Source organism: Ochotona curzoniae, unplaced genomic scaffold (genome assembly GCF_017591425.1).
Source record: "Ochotona curzoniae isolate NIBS_2020 unplaced genomic scaffold, NIBS_Ocur_1.0 contig_430, whole genome shotgun sequence".
Taxonomy (NCBI): domain Eukaryota; kingdom Metazoa; phylum Chordata; class Mammalia; order Lagomorpha; family Ochotonidae; genus Ochotona; species Ochotona curzoniae.
The window spans coordinates 20,307,439-20,324,064 of record NW_024466219.1 but is presented as its reverse complement, the minus strand read 5'-3'; the positions used below and the strand labels follow the sequence as shown (position 1 = coordinate 20,324,064).

Below are 16,626 nucleotides of genomic sequence, written 5' to 3'. Positions count from 1 at the left end.
TGCCTAATAAATGGTTGATAAGCAAGAATTGAGATGATTTGTCAAGTATGTGGAACAATGTACAGTATATAGGATAATGGTCTATTACCTGTCATCTTTCTCCCCCCCATGTAGATTTATTCCTTCATTTCAAAGGCAGACTTAGAAAGAGTGAGAGAGAAAAATCTACTGGTTCATATCCCAAATGGCCACAACAAACAAGGCAGGGCTAAGCTGGAGCCAGGAGCCCAGAGCTTCTTCCAGGCGGGTGCCAGGAGCCCAGGGACTTGAGCCATCATTCCACTGCTCTCCCACGGGCATGAGGGAGAAGCTGGATCAGAAGTAGAACATCTAGGACTTGAACCCATGCCCATGTGAGATGTGGGATTTACCTACTGCTCCACAACACCAGCCTCTTGTCATTATCCTTACCATAAATTTACTATATAAAGTATTTTATGCGTGTAAGAAAATGTGTGCAGAGAAATTACTTTGTACAGTTTTTTTTTTTCAGTATAAACATCTTGGATCGGCTTGGCACCGGCCATTGCAGTCACTTGGGGAATGAATCATCGGACGGAGGATCTTCCTCTCCGTCTCTCGTCTTTGTCTGACTTTGTAATAAAAAATAAATAAATCTTAAAAGAAAAAAAAATTAATTTCAAAGGATCAAGTATATGAGTAACTACAGCCCCAGAAGGAGGGAGAGAAAATGAACGAATTAGGTACAAAAAATATTTCAGCAAATAATGGCAGAAAACTTCCCAATTCAGTGAAACATATATTTACAAATTTAAAAAGCTGAGAAAACCCCAAAGGGGATAACTTCGAAGAGAACCTTGACCAGATACGCCACAGTCACACTACTAAAAATCAAAGATAGGAAATCTTGGAAGTGGCCAGAAAAACAACACCTTACAGAAAGACAGAGAAATCATCTGAACAATCACAGTTCTCAAGGGAAACTTTGCAAGACAGTGGAAAAGTCTGTCAGGTAATTAAAGGGGAATGAAAAACACAACAACATAGAATTCTCTCTCACAAAAATCTCTCTCAAGAATGAAGATGAAATTAAGAGAAATTTTACGGGGCCACCATCGAGGCCAAGATCTAATCACCATCTGCAGCGTGGGCCTTGCGAAGAGTGTCCAGCCAGGCCAATTCACAAGAGAATTGTGGACCACTGGGCACCATGAAAAGGAGCTGCCCACCCCAATTTCTAACTCACTGATTTGCTGTGGGATCATGTCACTACAGACTCCGTCACACACTCAATTTTTTTTTTAAAAAGTAAGCAAGCAGACCAAAGATACGTGGCTTCCTTTCCCCAGTATTATTGAAATTTTCACGATTTCCTTACACTCCTTACATTATTTATAAGCTCAGAATGAAGCAAGGTAGAACACAGGCATTGGGGAGTGAGTAAGTAGATGAAAGCTCTCTCTCTGTACCTTTCAAATAAAATGAAAATAAAACATTAAAAAAAATTTTTTTACAAAAAAGCCTCCTTAGTCCATCCCTCTGAATGACCAGTCAGTGCCCATCAGCCCAAAGACCCTCTACCAGAAAAAAGATGACTTCCTAAAGGCTTAAACAATAATTAGCACTTATTAAAGCAACAACATGGCCACTTTTTAAAAATAATGTGGCTGCATACTTACTAGATTATACATAGTACAGAAAAGCTAATATTTATGTGCCACTGATAACTAAAAAATTCACATGACTCAGTTTTTGCAACATTTACCTTTCTGCAATGGCTTAGAAACAGAGCCTGTAGCACCTCCAAGGCATGCCTGGAGTAAATGCTAACAGTAAAGCAGACTGTCTATATTATACTGAGAATCAAGCCAGGTTACTTCAGATGCTTCTTGGATGTATCAGGAATCTAAACTGATTACACAGTAAATTTCTAGGCAGAGAATTATGTCCGCTGATCAGGTATCTCACCCTAGCTTCACACTCCATCTAAATTTTACAAGAATCAACATGTATATAATACAAGGTTCTGAACTTAAGAAACAATCAAAATTGGGGCCACAGCAGGCTAAGCCACAGCCTGTAGCATCAACACTCATATAGCCAGGCTTGTTAAGTTCTGGTTGTTCATCTTCCAATCCAGCTCCTGGTAATGTGCCTGGGATTATGGCAGACGACTCAAGGACTTGGGCTCTGGCATCCATGTGGGAGACTGGGCACAATCTCCGGGTCCTCCTTCAGCCCTGGCTGTCGCAGTTATTTGGGGAGTGGCCCAGCACTTGGGAGATCTTTCTCTGTCTCTCTTTAAACCTGACTAAAATCTTTAAAATAAATAAACAAAAAAACGACCAAAATTAAGCAGAAGTATTGTGGCTATTTCATCTATACAGGCAAAGTCAACACCTCTGACAGAGAAAGGGTAGAAATAATTAGAGCTTTTCATTTATTCAAAAAAGGGTAACCATAAACCTACCTTTCTCAAACTTAGAAAATGCAACCGACTTCAGGCTACACTGATGACCTTTGCATGTTCCAAGCAGTTCACCAGCTTTTACGTCCCAAAATTTAGCTGTTTGATCACCTGCTGCCGTAACCTTTCAAAAGTAAGATGGCACATCTCAGTAAAGCAACTCTTTCCAAGCATTTACCCAGATTCCAATAAAATGAGTCACTCACAAGTTTAAATTCACCAGGGACCCAGGCCAAGTCAAACACAGCATTCCAATGAGCCATCCATTCTAAACAAAGAAAACGGCAAATGTGAAAATCTATACTGTGTTCTGTAGTAGCTTTATAATCAGCATGTTAAATGTCTCGAAAGCTGTCAGGACAAGACCCGTGGTCAGCAAGTGCGCTCCACTGGTCAACAAGGATGTGGACTTGTAGACAGTCCCGTCCCTAGCACATCTGATGTGAAATCCCTTTCCCTGAGCTCTCTAGTAATACATTAACACAAAAGCTTTCTGAAAAATTCTCCTGTTCAAAAATCTCCAGGAGGCTCTTGAACGGATTCAACTTCAGCCTGACATTCAAGGGCCTGCACGGAATGGCGTTTACTTCTGTTATAAGGCTTATCTTCCACTGTTCTCCAGATAGTTATTCCAGCCAGACTGGATCAGTTTCCTCACTCTAGCCCAGGCTTCTTTTTCTACCCTGGTACTGTCTTCCTACACCGCCCCTGGTCCAAATAACAGTTCAGCTCAAATACTTCCACTCTTTGTGAAGAGATTACCTGGTCTTCTTTACAAAATGAAAACTTTGTTTTTGATATATCTGTGCTGCTTTTATGTTACTTCTATCATTTATAGCCTGTGCTTTATTTTAGTTACTTCCATGCTTAACTTACTGGCTTCCAATTATCAGCTTAAGATCAGTAGACCTTTGCTTTATAGATGGAAGCCATCCAATCAACATGGATATTTCAAAGTAGTATTTCCCTAACTGCACTGCTTAAGACAGTTAACTTTCCTAAAACCTTTTGGGGAATGAAGCAGCAACTGGATGATTTCTCTTTTCCTATCTTTCAAATAAAACTTAAAAACAAACAAACAAACAAAAAACTCTATGAATTAAAGAAAAATGCAGGATCTACACTTACCTTTGAAGCACTTTTTTTTCAAAGTTTGTGATTCTGTGTCGTACAGTCTAACGAAGCCTTCTTCATTGGCAACTGCTAGGATATGCTCCATGTGGGGAGCTAAAAAAAATACATTTAAAAAATATATTTAAGAATTATATAGACAATCTCTTGCATAGGGATGGGCTAAGTGGCAATTAAGAGGAATGATGTAGGCCAGTAGCAGGTTAAATCAGTTTTTAATTTACAAACTTGCAACTAATCACCTCTCTTTCCTGAAATAGTTAAGGACTTCTATTTTGTTTCACATTTTTACCAATGAATCACATGGAACAGTTTTCACGGTAGCTGAACCTTTGTAATTCAATGAATGCTGGGCCTGGTGTGATGGCTTGGTGGTTAAATTCTTGCCTTGCATGCACTAGGCATGGTTGGCATTCTGGCTTCCAAATCAGCTCCCCACTTGTGGCACGAGAAGGCAGCAGAGGAGGACCCACAGCCTTGAGACCCCACACCTGTGTTGGAGACCCAGAAGAAGCTTCTGGCTCTAAAAAATGGCTCAGCTCTGGCCACTGGGGCCACTTAAGGAGAGAACCAGTGAACGGAAGATCTTTCTTTCTGCCTCTCCTTTTCCGCAAATCTTCCTTTCCAATAAGAATATTTAAATATATATTGATATATATTGTTATAACTGTCCCATGCCTTAGAAGTACACACTCAGGTTAATTATGTACACATTATGAAAATTCTTACATAACGAGAGAATCATCACAAAAGCTCAAGCATTCTACTTTTCTTTGGAAGGAAGCTACTCCAGTATGTTTCCTCTCAGCAGGAAAGTCATTTCTGTTGAGGACTAGCCTGAACAGTAATTCTCTTACCAGAACAGAAAGTGCATCCGAAAGGAGGAACGGGGACGCCTGTCTCTCCATAGGACGTGTGCTCGTCGTTACTATGGCACTGATAGCCTGTCAGAAGGGACTGCAGCGGGTACTGGGAGGACCAGCCTACAACAACACAATTCTTGTGATTCCAACAAGGCATCAGCTGTCAAAACTTTCACATATATAAGTAAATACTCTTTAAAAGCTTAATACTCATATGTTTAACACAAATCCACTCACTATCTCATGTAGTTTTCTAGAACGACTTCTGGTTATCTTCTTCTGGGGTCTTAGGGAAGAAATGAACTTCTGGAAGGTACAGCTCTGGTTTTACCATCTTTCAATGCAGACTCACTAGCACATTAGGAGTGGAAGAAACAAGCAGCTTTGGCACAGTAAAAATATCTTACACTTCTACTCTCACAGATACAACCAACACAGCATCGCCACTAAAATGGCAAGTTCCTTCAACGGAAATTTTATGTTTTTGCAGTCTCTACATAACACTACTACAAATCTACAAACTCAAATCACTAGCAATATGACATGTAACCCAGCACTCAGAGCAGTTCAAGAAAACACACCATGAGCCCACTACAGCCCATCACATGTATTCATCAAGTAAGCAAGAATTTTACTTCTTTTTCCTTATGGTACTAAAATGCTAAGATTCTAAAATATTAATAGCAACAAGTCATGCATGGTAGCTTACTTTATTAGCACCAAGTTCTTGTAGAAGATAATCCTGACTTAACAGTGGGAGCAGGGAAGTCTTTAGAGATGAGTACATTTTTATTGAAATCAGAGGCAGAGAGCAAGAAAGTCAGTGAAGGGTAAGTTTATTTCACTGGGTCAGATACATAAAATGAGGTAAGGTCCTAAAAAGAAAACCATCTTCAGAGGTTTGTTTCTGTTATTTTAATATGCAGCCAGGTCAATAATCCTAAATACATACAGGTTGAGTATCCCTAATCCAAAACGCTTGGGACCAGAAATGTGTTAGATTGCCTGTCTTCCCCCTTTAAATGGCGGAATCCCACTTAGGCACCAGTTGAAGTCCTGGCTGCTCCACTTCCCATCCAGCTCCCTGCACACGGCCTGGAAAAGCAGAGGAGGATGGTTTAATGCCTTGGGAACCTGCACTCGCCTGGGAGACCCAGATGAGGCTCTTGATCACCAGCTCAGCTTCGGCCACTGTCATTTGTGGATGAAGCAAAAGATGGAAGATCTTTGCCTCTCCTTCTCTCTGTAATTCTGACTTTCCAATAAAAACAAATCGTAGAAATTGAGAAAGGAAGAAATAAACAAACAAACTTGAGCCTTTGGAGCTGAAGTGATGGCTCAATTGGCTAATCCTCTACCTGCAAATGCTGACATCCCATTTGGGCTCTAGTTCTAGTCCTGGCTGCTCCTTCCAGTCTGGGGAAACAACAGAGGATGGCCCAAAGCCTCAGAATCCTGTATCCATGTGGGAGACCTAGAATCAGCTCCTGGCTCTAGATCAGCTCATATCTGGTTGTTGTGGTCTTTTGGGGAAATAAGTCAGTGCACGGACAACCTGTTTCTGTGTCTCTCCAATAAAAATAAATCTTAAAAATCAAAGAATCTTGAGGCTGTAAAATTCCAGAATCCACTGGTTGAATACCCCCAAATCCAAAATAATAAAAAATATTCCCAAACCCCAAACTTTCTGATGAGCATCATGTGGATAACAGCAGATTCTAGATTTTTTAATAAGGAATGTCAAAACAAATATTCAATCAAACCAATAATAACGGAAAACCAGAAGTTATTAGTCACTGAAAGAAAAAGAAGTTTATAACCTATGGAGATGTGAGTAAACCACATTTTAGGGTGCTTTCAATTTGTTTTCATCAAAAGTACTGTTTAGAGAAAGTATCTTGAAAAATCCCCTAATGGATCTGGTTTTAAATGTTCCTACAGAGAACCAGAAGGAAACAGTGAAGGAACCTAACAAAATGTACCCCAGATTGAGCAATTAGTAGGGGCTACCTCATTATTTCAATGTCAGATCACTGTAAACAAGCCGTTCATTTCAAATGCATAATTAATGTTGAGTTTGGGCCCGGCGCGGTGGCACAAGTGGTTAAAGGTCCTCGCCTTGCACGCCCGGGATCCCATATGGGTGCCGGTTCTAATCCCAGCAGCCCCGCTTCCCATCCAGCTCCCTGCCTGTGGCCTGGGAAAGCAGTCGAGGACGGCCCAAAGCTTTGGGAACCTGCACCCGCGTGGGAGACCCGGAAAAGGCTCCTGGCTTCGGATCGGCATAGTATCGGCCTGTTGCGCTCCCTTGGGGAGTGAATCATCGGACGGAAGATCTTCCTCTCTGTCTCTCCTCTCTGTATATCCACCTTTCCAATGAAAAAATAATAAAAAAAAAATGTTGAGTTCACAAGTGCACAGAATATTTAAAAACAAAATTCTGTACGTAAGGCTATATAAATACACACTTGTCATTTGGGATGAAAAAAATGACGGAGATGCACAAATTCAAAAGGGAATCTGCTGAAATTTAAGATAATATGTTCTGGAAAACCCAGTGTTTTTATGAATAAACACTGACTCCAAATTGCCTGATGGGACTAACAACCAGAGAGCGAGCTTATGTGGCTCAGCGGGAGGACACCCTGTCCGTGCCTCCACTTCCATAATCCCCATACCTTTATGGACAGTCCACTTCTTCTCACAACATCCTTTTGGAAAAAGTTTTTATTTACTCAATGTACAATTTAAGGCCCTCAGGTTACACAAAACTTTCCCAAGGAGCACACAAACATACTTCTGCAGAATCAACTTCAAGCTATCTGACCTGCATTAACACTGCCCCGAGAAGGTTGAGGTGCACGTTTCCCGCCTTTATCACTCCCTTCTTACACTTATCAAACAAAAGGCATTCTGCAGGCCGATCTTACACATTACGTTGCTGCCTCAAGGCATAAAACTGGGATCTTTTAACAGCCTCCCCTCTCCCCGCACGCGCACATGCACACAAATCCATTTTGAAAATGTACTTTCAACAAAACCTTATTTTTACTAATTATGCATCAAAGCTGATAACTTATTTTATCAATCACATAATAAGTGCAATGAAGATCAGACCAAGAAGAAACTTCTAACACTGCTCCTTAAGAACACAGAAAACAACACTTTAAATGTATCTGAGTACATCAGGGTAAGACAGGGTGATCAGGGAAAGGTCTTTCCAAGTATACAATGAACAACGTACACTAGGAGACATTTTGTAGAAATATGGGAATAAAATTCAGAAGAAAGCAGCAACATAGAATATTCTGAATCTAAAGAGTGTTCACATCATTTTTTGAAACGACAATGTGATTATCAATTCAATATTTACATTCTACTAGACACATTCAGGAGAGTATTTTTAGGAATGTCAGTATTCACAGTATAGCCATAAACTGTGTTCTTTGTAACTATTTAAACTCATGGTGAAAATTCTGATTCCAATTTCAGGAAAACCGGGCTACTCCGGCAAACAATGTGGGAGGTTGGGAAGGAACAGTGAGCTTGGTTTGGGGTGTTTGCATCTGAGGTGCTCCCAGAACAGATAACCTGCTGCGGTCCCACCCTCACAGCTGTTACAGAAATGGATCCAAACACAGGGAGGAACCAAAGGTGGTACCTTCCAAGGGAAGAAGTCCTAATTATGTCGGGGGTGGAATGGGGGAGTCAGGGTGGGGACAGATTGAGGTGGGACACGATGAATGAATCTCAGTGCTTACCACATTCACAATGAATGAGTATTGTGAATAGGAAAGGAGGGAGGGGGGAGAGAAAGGCAGACAGATGTTTTTGGAGAATTAGGAGACAATCTGTCCCGAAATAGCACGGATGAATAGTCTGCCCCCAAGTCACACGATAAGGAATTGGAGTTGTAATTAAAACTCCAGGCGGTTAACTCCAAGGACAATCGCTTTCTTAACCACCACGCGGCACTGCCCTTCATGACACAGAGGACAGAGAGGAACTCGGCAAGGCCCTAGGAGAGACAGAAAGACAAGTATTTAGAGGATCATTACAGACTGCCCCGAGGACAGAGGGGAAGGACGACACAGCCTGGGAGGGGAGCAGCAAGTCCGGGGAATGTCTCCCTGGCCTGCCCAACAACCCTGTCCCTCCAAGTTCCTCTCGCAGATTCTCATCTTTGTCTTTTCCACATGCCTACAGGGACTGGAGGGCCTGGCGGGCTGTACACTTTTAAAAGAACGAGCCAGCCCCTGCATCGATAAACATCTCAACATTTCAGGTCGAAAATCTCCAAACCTAAAAGTCCCACGTCTCCCGTGACCAACGATTAAACTTTCAGAACATAAAGAATCGTAGAAAATAAGCTGGCTTCCTACACACTCACAGGGGAATAGGGACGAACTAATAGTGCAAAAAAGAAAAAAAAAACTGTTGATTCCTTGTCTAAAAAAAGCATTACTTGTGGCCCGAGAAGAAAAAACAAAAAAACCGTGCACGGATATACTTTCATCTTTTCATAGAGCTCGTGTCCGGGGGACGTGGCGACGGGCTCTATAGTTGGGAATTTTTATGGCTGTAGAAAAAAGGGGCGGTTGCATTTTGCCCCCGGCGCTCCAAGAAAAAGGCGATCTGCGCCGCCGATAACACGGCCAAGGCTAGGGTTCTCCGAGGTTCTACAAGTTCCGACCGAGCTCAGGGATGGCTCCGAGCGCGGTCGGCCTCCCGCAGCCGCGGGGGAAGAACACATGGCAGGCCGTGCTCCAGCGAACGCGCGGTGCAGACGTAAGCCATACGGGCCGGCCTCCGTCCCTCCTTCCCTCGGCCTAGCCCGCGACGCGAAGATAAATAAATAAATAAATACATAAAAATAAAATAAAACCACCCCGACCGCGATGAAAACAAAACACCCAAGTGCCCCCGCCCCGGAGGGGATCGGCCGCCCACCCGGGCGATCCCCGGTCCTCGGCGGCCGCGGGAGGCCTCGGCAGCCGGGAGCCGAGGCTCGGGGTCGGCCCCGATCCGGGGCGGTGCGGGGCTGGGGGGGCGGGGAGGAGTCCCGCCCGCGAGCAGCAGCGGTTACAGACCGTTACCCACCGTTCCTCGGGACGCCAAGCTGCGGCTGGCGGAGCACCGAATTGAAGAGCATCTGGGCCGGAGAACAAGCCACAGCCGAGAGAGAAGCCGGAAAGATCCCCGCCCCCCAACCCCGAGCCCGGCAGAACCCGAAGCCGGCGCCCCTCGCAGCGCCACTCGTTTTTGCCTCCAACTCCCGCCACTGGGTGCCCCAGCCGCCAAACTCCGCGCCAAACTGACGTCACACCCTCTGATTGGCTGCCGGCGCGGCGTCCCGGCGCCTCACAGTCACGTCCCCCTCGGAATCCCCGCCTCCTGTTCTCCCAGCCGCGGGAACCTGGACTTCAAGAGCTGCTTGAGCGCCTGCGCGAGGGGCCCCGCAGAGGCGCCGGCGAACCGCGCGGTGGCCAGGGCGCATGCGTAACACGGCTGGCTCCCGTATGCGGAGGGAAAAAAAAAAAAATCCGCGGCGGGAGAAGATGGCGGTTCGGAGGTTGAGTGTGCCACCTTTCTGACAAGGGCTAGCCGAGGAACTCTTCGGGGCCATGGCGTCCAATTCCACCAAGTCCTTCCTGGCAGACGCCGGCTATGGCGAACAGGAGCTGGATGCTAACTCTGCCCTCATGGAACTGGACAAAGGTATTGGGAGGAGCGGGCGTGGAGGGAAGCGGCGCCGCCAGGTGGTGGGCGCCTGCGGGCTACGTGTGCGCATGCGCAGAGCCTCGCGGACCGGGCCGGGCACGCTGGGCGAGCTGCGCCTGCGCGTTTCGCAGAGGCCGGACTTGGCTGCAGGAAGATTGCAGGGTCGCCGGATCGGCCCGGCTTCCGCTCAACATGGAGCCAGCTCCCGCGAGTTCCCCGTTGTGGCCTTTCGAGGGCACAGTCACCCGGCTTTCAGCACAGCCAAACTCGCTGGTTCCCCCAAAACACGGAATTGGGATGATTTTTTCCGTGCATTCGGTTGCGACCGGGTCTTCAGCAATACTTTTTGCACCGACACTCAGCGCTTGTTTTGACGTCCGCAGCTATATTGTGCAAAAAGACATTAAAAATAACCGAGCTTATCCGAAAAGCATGGGCTCTGCTCCTTCTTTGGAGACAAGCTGCATGCGATCTGTTTCCTTACAGGGGGCAGCGTGGTGAGGTAGAAGGAGCTTTGGGGTTAAGCGTAAGTTCAAGTCCAGTTTGTTGATTTTATGATCTCAGACACGCCATGTAACTTCACCTGATCTTGTCCGAGAATTGGGTACATACAATACCACCGAACTGGAGAGATGTGAATTAGAAGTGATACAATGGCGTAAAATATGCTGGAGAGACGGGCTTTGGAGCTGCCGTAGAGAATCCAAGTGTGAGCAGGGGCTCTGGTTCAGTGTATGGCAAGGATTTCTGTTGTGTAGAGGAAACACTTTGCTGGTGTACAGCTAATGTTTGGTGGAATGTGGCCGCAGTGTTACTAGGGAACTGTAGAAGCCTGAAGAGTCTGTTTTTCAGTGCACTTTGGAGCTTCTGCCCGACTCTAACTTAATGGTTGCTCTGAATTTTTGAGATTCTCCCTCCTCCTTTTTTTAAACTCTAAACATTTTAGTGAATCCTTAGAGTGTCTTAGACTTTTGATCAATCTCAGAATGTTACCTCAGTGGGATATTTTAGTAGAATCACCGCATCTTCAGTGCATTTCCATTGGCCAAGAAAATCAATTTTAAGCTTTTCTTTTTCTTAGCAAAGATATAGATCTTTCCTTCTATAGGTGTATAACATTAAGTGTACTTTTTAAAGATTTGTTTACACTTATTGCAATGTCAGAAAAACAGAGAGGAGGAGAGACTGGAAGATCGACCGTCCGATGATTCACTCCCCAAGTGGCCTCAACGGCCCGTGCTGCGTGGATCTGAAGCCAGGAGCCAGGAACCTCCTCCAAGTCTCCCATGTGGGTACAGAATCCCAAGGCTTTGGGCCATCCTCAACTGCTTTCCCAGGCCACAAGCAGGGAGCTGGATGGGAAGTGGGGTTGCAGGGATTAGAACCAGCACCCGTATGGGATCTTGGCGCATTCAAGGCGAGAACTTTAGCCGCTAGGCCATGGCACCGGGCCCTAAGAGCCTATTCTGGGCCTCCCACACAAGTGCAGGGTCCCAAGGCTTTGGGCTATCCTTCACTCTTTCCCCAGCCACAAGCAGGGAGCTGGATGAGAGAGGGGCTGCCAGGACATGAACCAGCGCCCATATGGGATCCCAGCACGTGCAAGGCAAAGACTAACTGTTAGACTATTGTGCCGAGCGCCTCTGTATTGTTTTTTAGATTTACGTATTTTTATTAGAAAGTCAGATGTACAGAGTGGAGAGACAGAGAGAAAGATCCGATAATTTACTCCCCAAGTGGCTGCAACGCCTGGAGCTGAGCCAGTACAAAGCCAGGAGCCTCTTCTGGGTCTCCCAACATGGGTGCAGGGTCCCAAGGCTTTGGGCCATCCTCCACTGCTTTCCCAGGCCACAAGCTGGGAGCTAGATGGGAAGCAGGGCTTCCAGGATTAGAACTGGCACCCTTATGGGATCCTGGTGCGTGCAAGGCGAGGAATTTAGCCGCTAGGCTACCGCGCGGGGCTCTAAGTATAATTTTTAAACCCTCCCTGGCCTTTCCCTTTCTTATCCTGGCATGGCTGATACCTAATAAGCCTGCTGGTTCCACAGATGGTGCCTGTCACATTGGGCCAACGAGGCTTTCCATACTAATGCTAGGATAGTGTCTGTAGGGTGCAGGGTGAGGATGGGCCACAAAAGGAAGGAGAAATACAGGGTTGTTTGAGGTCTAAGACTGTGATTATAAGGAGGATGGTCCAGTATGATTGTTTCTTTGGAGGGAACAATCAAAGCAGGATTGTTCTTGTAGCTGTGAGCTGTGAATGGATGGCTGTTGAGCATTTCACTCAGCGCCAGGCGTGAGTCCTGTGCACACGGTGTGGGACTCAATCCTCCCAGCAGCAGCCCTGGGGAGTATTTTACAGGTGACCCAGAAAGAGAGCTTCCACAAGACAAATAGAAAACGCTTGCTGGTTTTCACATTCTCATACTGTCAGGAAATTATATTGTAGAAATAATCTTGGCAGCTCATGTGCAGTTAAGTTTTTTTAAAAGATTTATTTATTTTTATTGAAAAGGCAGATTTACAGAGAGGAGAGACGGGGAGAAAAATCTTCCATCCGATGATTCATTCCCCATGTGGCCGCAATAGCCAGAGCTGAACTAATCCGAAGCCATGAGCTTCTCCTGGGTCTCCCACATGGGTGCAGGGTCTCAAGGCTTTGGGCCCTTAGTTGCTTTCCCAGGCCGCAGGCTAGAAGAGAAGTGGAGTAGCTGGGGTACAAGCCAGTGCCCATGTGGAATCCTGGCGCATGCAAGGTAAGGACTTTAGCCTCTAGGCTACCATGCCAGGCCTTCGTTTGGTATTTTAAATACTGAGTTTCTTTTGTTTGTTTGTTTATATAAATGCATTTTATTTTTGATGATGTTTGCATATTTGAAAAGGATGTATGCCCATGTGGACTATCTTTTACCTGCTGAAGAAAGTGTGTGTTTCGTGAATCAGAAATCATAGATTAGAACGGTACCGGGTCCAGTTTTCTTCTAATTTCCATCGTTGTAGTCCAGAATTTGCCTAGAGTATGAGAGATTCATCATTTTAACAGTACGTTCACCACATCTCCCTTCCTCCCCCTACTGTCATTCCCACACACGTGTTACTTGCCCCAGCTTTGTGCTAGGCACATGGCTGTTAATGACTCGAAGTTCCATCTCCTAGACTGTGTATTGTATTCTACACAGAAAAAGGATTGTAGTAGCCAAATAGAGTAAGCATGATGTAACAGGTAGTGATGCATGTAAAGGAAAGGGAAGTGACAGGAGCTGGAGAAAACTGGTGTGGTTGGAGTTGACTTGTTACTTCATAACGCCACGTTTAGAAAGGCCTCACAGATGAAGTGGGGGAAGAACGCAAAGGCTCGGGAGCAGACGCCAGCTTTGCGGCCCCTTCTGCTCCTGAGAAATAAACAGTGCGCTAGAAAGAGCCGGAGCCAATGTGGATCCTGCAAGCCACTAAGAATCCTGGCTTTATTTGACAGAGAGACAGAGAGCTCCCATCTGCTGGTTCTTTTCCCAAGTCGCTGCAGTGAAGCTGGGAGCCAGGAACTCAATTCAGATCTTCCATGTGGGTGGCAAGAACCCAGTTGCTTGAGCCACCATTCCTGCTGCCTCCCACAGTCTGGCTTAGCAGGGTGCTGACCCAGGGGCTCTGGCTTGGGACCAGGGCATCCTGTATGCCAAGAGCACTTCCCTTTGCATCAATTCTAAGTGCAGTGAGAAATGTTAGAGGATTTTCAGCACAGGGGCCTTTGAAGGGGGTCTGCATGGTTACTGTGTTGAGAATAGGCCAAAGGGAGCCTGGAAACGGAAGTAGGGAGACCAGTGAGGAGAGAGATATGGCACTTAAAAAAAAGACCACAGTGGCCTGGACCAGGATGGTGACAGTGGCACCATGTTAAGTGATAAGATTCTGAATGGTGAAAGTAGAACCCACAGGATTTGCCAAAGAAAACTGGGAGATTTTTTTGATCTGAGCTGTTTGAAGGCTGTGTTGTCATTTACTGAAAGGGTAAATATCAGCTCATTTTGCAAGGTGTTTCTTCAACATTCACCTGGAGTTTCGGGGTAGGAGGTTAGGTATAAGATGTGACCCTCAAAGTACATTTTAAAGAGGTTTCTTATGGTCCTGGTGCCTTTAGAACTGGGAGATGCTGCCATTTGGAATCTGGCACACTGAGTTCTGACCCCTTTAAACAAGCAAGCAGTAAAGTGAACTGTTTCTGATCTCTGTAGGAATAAATGGATGCCATTTTGAAGCTGACTTAATTTCATTCTTTCTGGGTATAATAACTTAGAAAAAGAGTCGTTGATGTAATAATTTTTCTTTCATTCAACAAGTATTGACCAGCCACCCACATTGGTTTAGTAGGCACTGTACTCAGAGGTGGAGCTGTCCTGGTGAACCTGACACCTTTAAGGAGCTCACATTTGGGGCCAACATTGTGGTGTGGCTGATTGGGACACTGCTTGCTGTGCTGGCGTTCCACATCTGGAGTGCTGGTTCAAGGCCCTCACTGCCTTGAATCCAGTCTGGTTCCTTGCTGTCAGACCTGAGAGGCAGCCAAGAATGGCTCAGGCACTTGGGTACTTGCCACTCTCATGCTGGGAGATCACCCAGGCAGTCCCAGGCTTCAGGGTTCTGGCTGGCCCAGCCTGGGTGCTGGCACCTCCGGGGTCATGATCTAGGAAGCTCTGTCTCTTTCCCTGTGTATCATTCTGCTTTTCAAATACATAGCTCTTCTTCCCCACAAAGGGTTGTTTTTATTTGAAAGGAACATTTTACAGACAAAGAAGGAGAGAGCAAGATCTTCCATCTGCTGGTTCACTTTCCAAATGACCACAAGATTCAGAGCTGAGCTGATCTAAAGGTGGGAGTTTGGAGTCTCTTCCAGGTCTCTGACTTCAGTGCAGTGTCCCAAGGACTTGGGCCATCCTCTGCTGCCTTCCTAGGCCATAAGCAGAGAGCTAGATTGGAAATGGAACAGCCTGACATGAATCAGCGCCCATATGAGATGCCAGTGCTGAGGGTTGGGAGATTAGCCTGCTGCACCACTGCACTGGCCCCTCAAATGTGTAACTCTTTAAAACACAAATAAATAAATTTGAAGCTTATATTTAAATATGGAGTGACAGGACTAAATCAGATATGACCTTGGGCAGGACAAGCAGTTAGATTTTATGGGAAGTACAGTGGGGAAACATTGAAAATTCCAAGCTGATAGCTCTGCAGAATAAGCTTTTGTGAAAAACAGCATGTGCAAGCAGCATTAGCATGATCAAATAAAGTTGCATTTGCCTAATGCATTTTATGATGGAGATAATCATTAGTACACATTACTTGTAAAAGGCATCTCTACAATTCCTTTGATTTGTGTAACTTTTCTACCAGTGAAACTTCTTTTTGTATCAGCTGATGTGAAGTTGTCCTGGTTTGAGAAAACTTTCCCAAGCTCTCTTTCACCCTGGGGGAAGAGGGGACTGAAATGACACCACTCAGCTTATCTGCCTTCTGCAAAGTTAGCCTGGGAATGTTAAAATGACAGCATTCTCGTGGCTGGTGCACTGCTAACGGAATTGCCACTAGAGGTGCTCAAATCGCGTGGAAAGCTTGATGGTGTGCTGCATGAAGAGGATGAAGCATTTTGCCATCCCACACCTGTTTTCTAAGACGCCTGCATTGCCAGGCTGTGCAGAAGTGCACACGTCACTCTATCTGCATTGGTAGAAATGTGGGTTATGATACGCAGATATGGGGCTTTTCTGGATCACCATAAACCCTTTCAGAGAGAGTGGTATCAGCAGCCAGGTTGGTGCCACTTGACTAATTCCTTCTGTGTACCTGATTCAGGCTTGGCCAGTTTGACTCACACTGAATCAAAATCTTACTCTTGAAAATTTCTGCTCGCAAACCAAACCAGGTTTTAACAGTGTAGAGAAGTAGCCCAATAGACTCACGTAGACCTGAAATCAGAGTCAGACTCTGCCACTCAAAGCCACATGAAGACATATTAGGGGGCCTGTGCAGTAGCATGTAAGGGATACTCGCCTTAAACTTACCAGGGTCACATATGGGAGCCAGTTTGTGTTCTGGCTGCTCTGCTTCCCTTCCAGCTCCCTGCTTGTGGCCTGGGAAAGTGGTCAAGGATGACCTGGGTCGTAGGGACCCTTTCCCCACGTGTGAGACCTGGAGGAATCTCCTGGCTCCTGACTTTGGATTAGCTCAGCTCCAGCCATTGTAGCCATATGGGGAGTGAACCAGCAGATAAGGGACCTTTCTGTCTTTCCTCTCTGTAAATCTGACTTTCCAATTAAAAAAAATAATAGGGCCTGGCAGTGTGGCCTAGCGGCTAAAGTCCTCGCCTTGAACGCGCCGGGATCCCATACGGGCGCTGGTTCTAATCCCGGCAGTTCCACTTCCCACCCAGCTCCCTGCTTGTGGCCTGTGGAGGATTTCCCTGGAAAGCAGTGGAGGATGGCCCAAAGCCTT

At 45.7% G+C, this 16,626-nt stretch overlaps 2 protein-coding genes across 7 annotated transcripts in view; one reads left to right on the top strand and one right to left on the bottom strand.

Annotated features, from left to right (window-relative positions):
- The window catches only part of DTL (denticleless E3 ubiquitin protein ligase homolog), a 39,530-nt gene extending 29,738 nt beyond the window's left edge, over positions 1-9,792 (bottom strand). Inside the window, exons 1-5 of one of the 3 annotated variants that reach the window (XM_040985638.1) lie at positions 9,523-9,792; positions 4,417-4,542; positions 3,557-3,655; positions 2,635-2,696; positions 2,432-2,552 (exon numbers count right to left, since the gene is read on the bottom strand). In XM_040985638.1, the coding sequence (XP_040841572.1) occupies positions 2,432-2,552; positions 2,635-2,696; positions 3,557-3,655; positions 4,417-4,542; positions 9,523-9,574 (460 nt within the window). In that variant the 5' untranslated portion in view covers positions 9,575-9,792. Of the gene's footprint in view, positions 1-2,431; positions 2,553-2,634; positions 2,697-3,556; positions 3,656-4,416; positions 4,543-4,659; positions 5,298-9,522 lie in introns of those variants that run through there. The other 2 variants (XM_040985640.1, XM_040985639.1) reach the window with 2 other exon arrangements.
- A 150-nt stretch (positions 9,793-9,942) lies between these two features.
- Positions 9,943-16,626, top strand: part of INTS7 (integrator complex subunit 7) — a 68,973-nt gene continuing 62,289 nt past the window's right edge. For all 4 annotated transcript variants that reach the window (XM_040985637.1, XM_040985635.1, XM_040985636.1 and 1 more), the window contains exon 1: positions 9,943-10,140. In XM_040985637.1, coding sequence (XP_040841571.1) covers positions 10,047-10,140 — 94 coding nt within the window. In that variant the 5' untranslated portion in view covers positions 9,943-10,046. The remainder of the gene's footprint in view (positions 10,141-16,626) is intronic.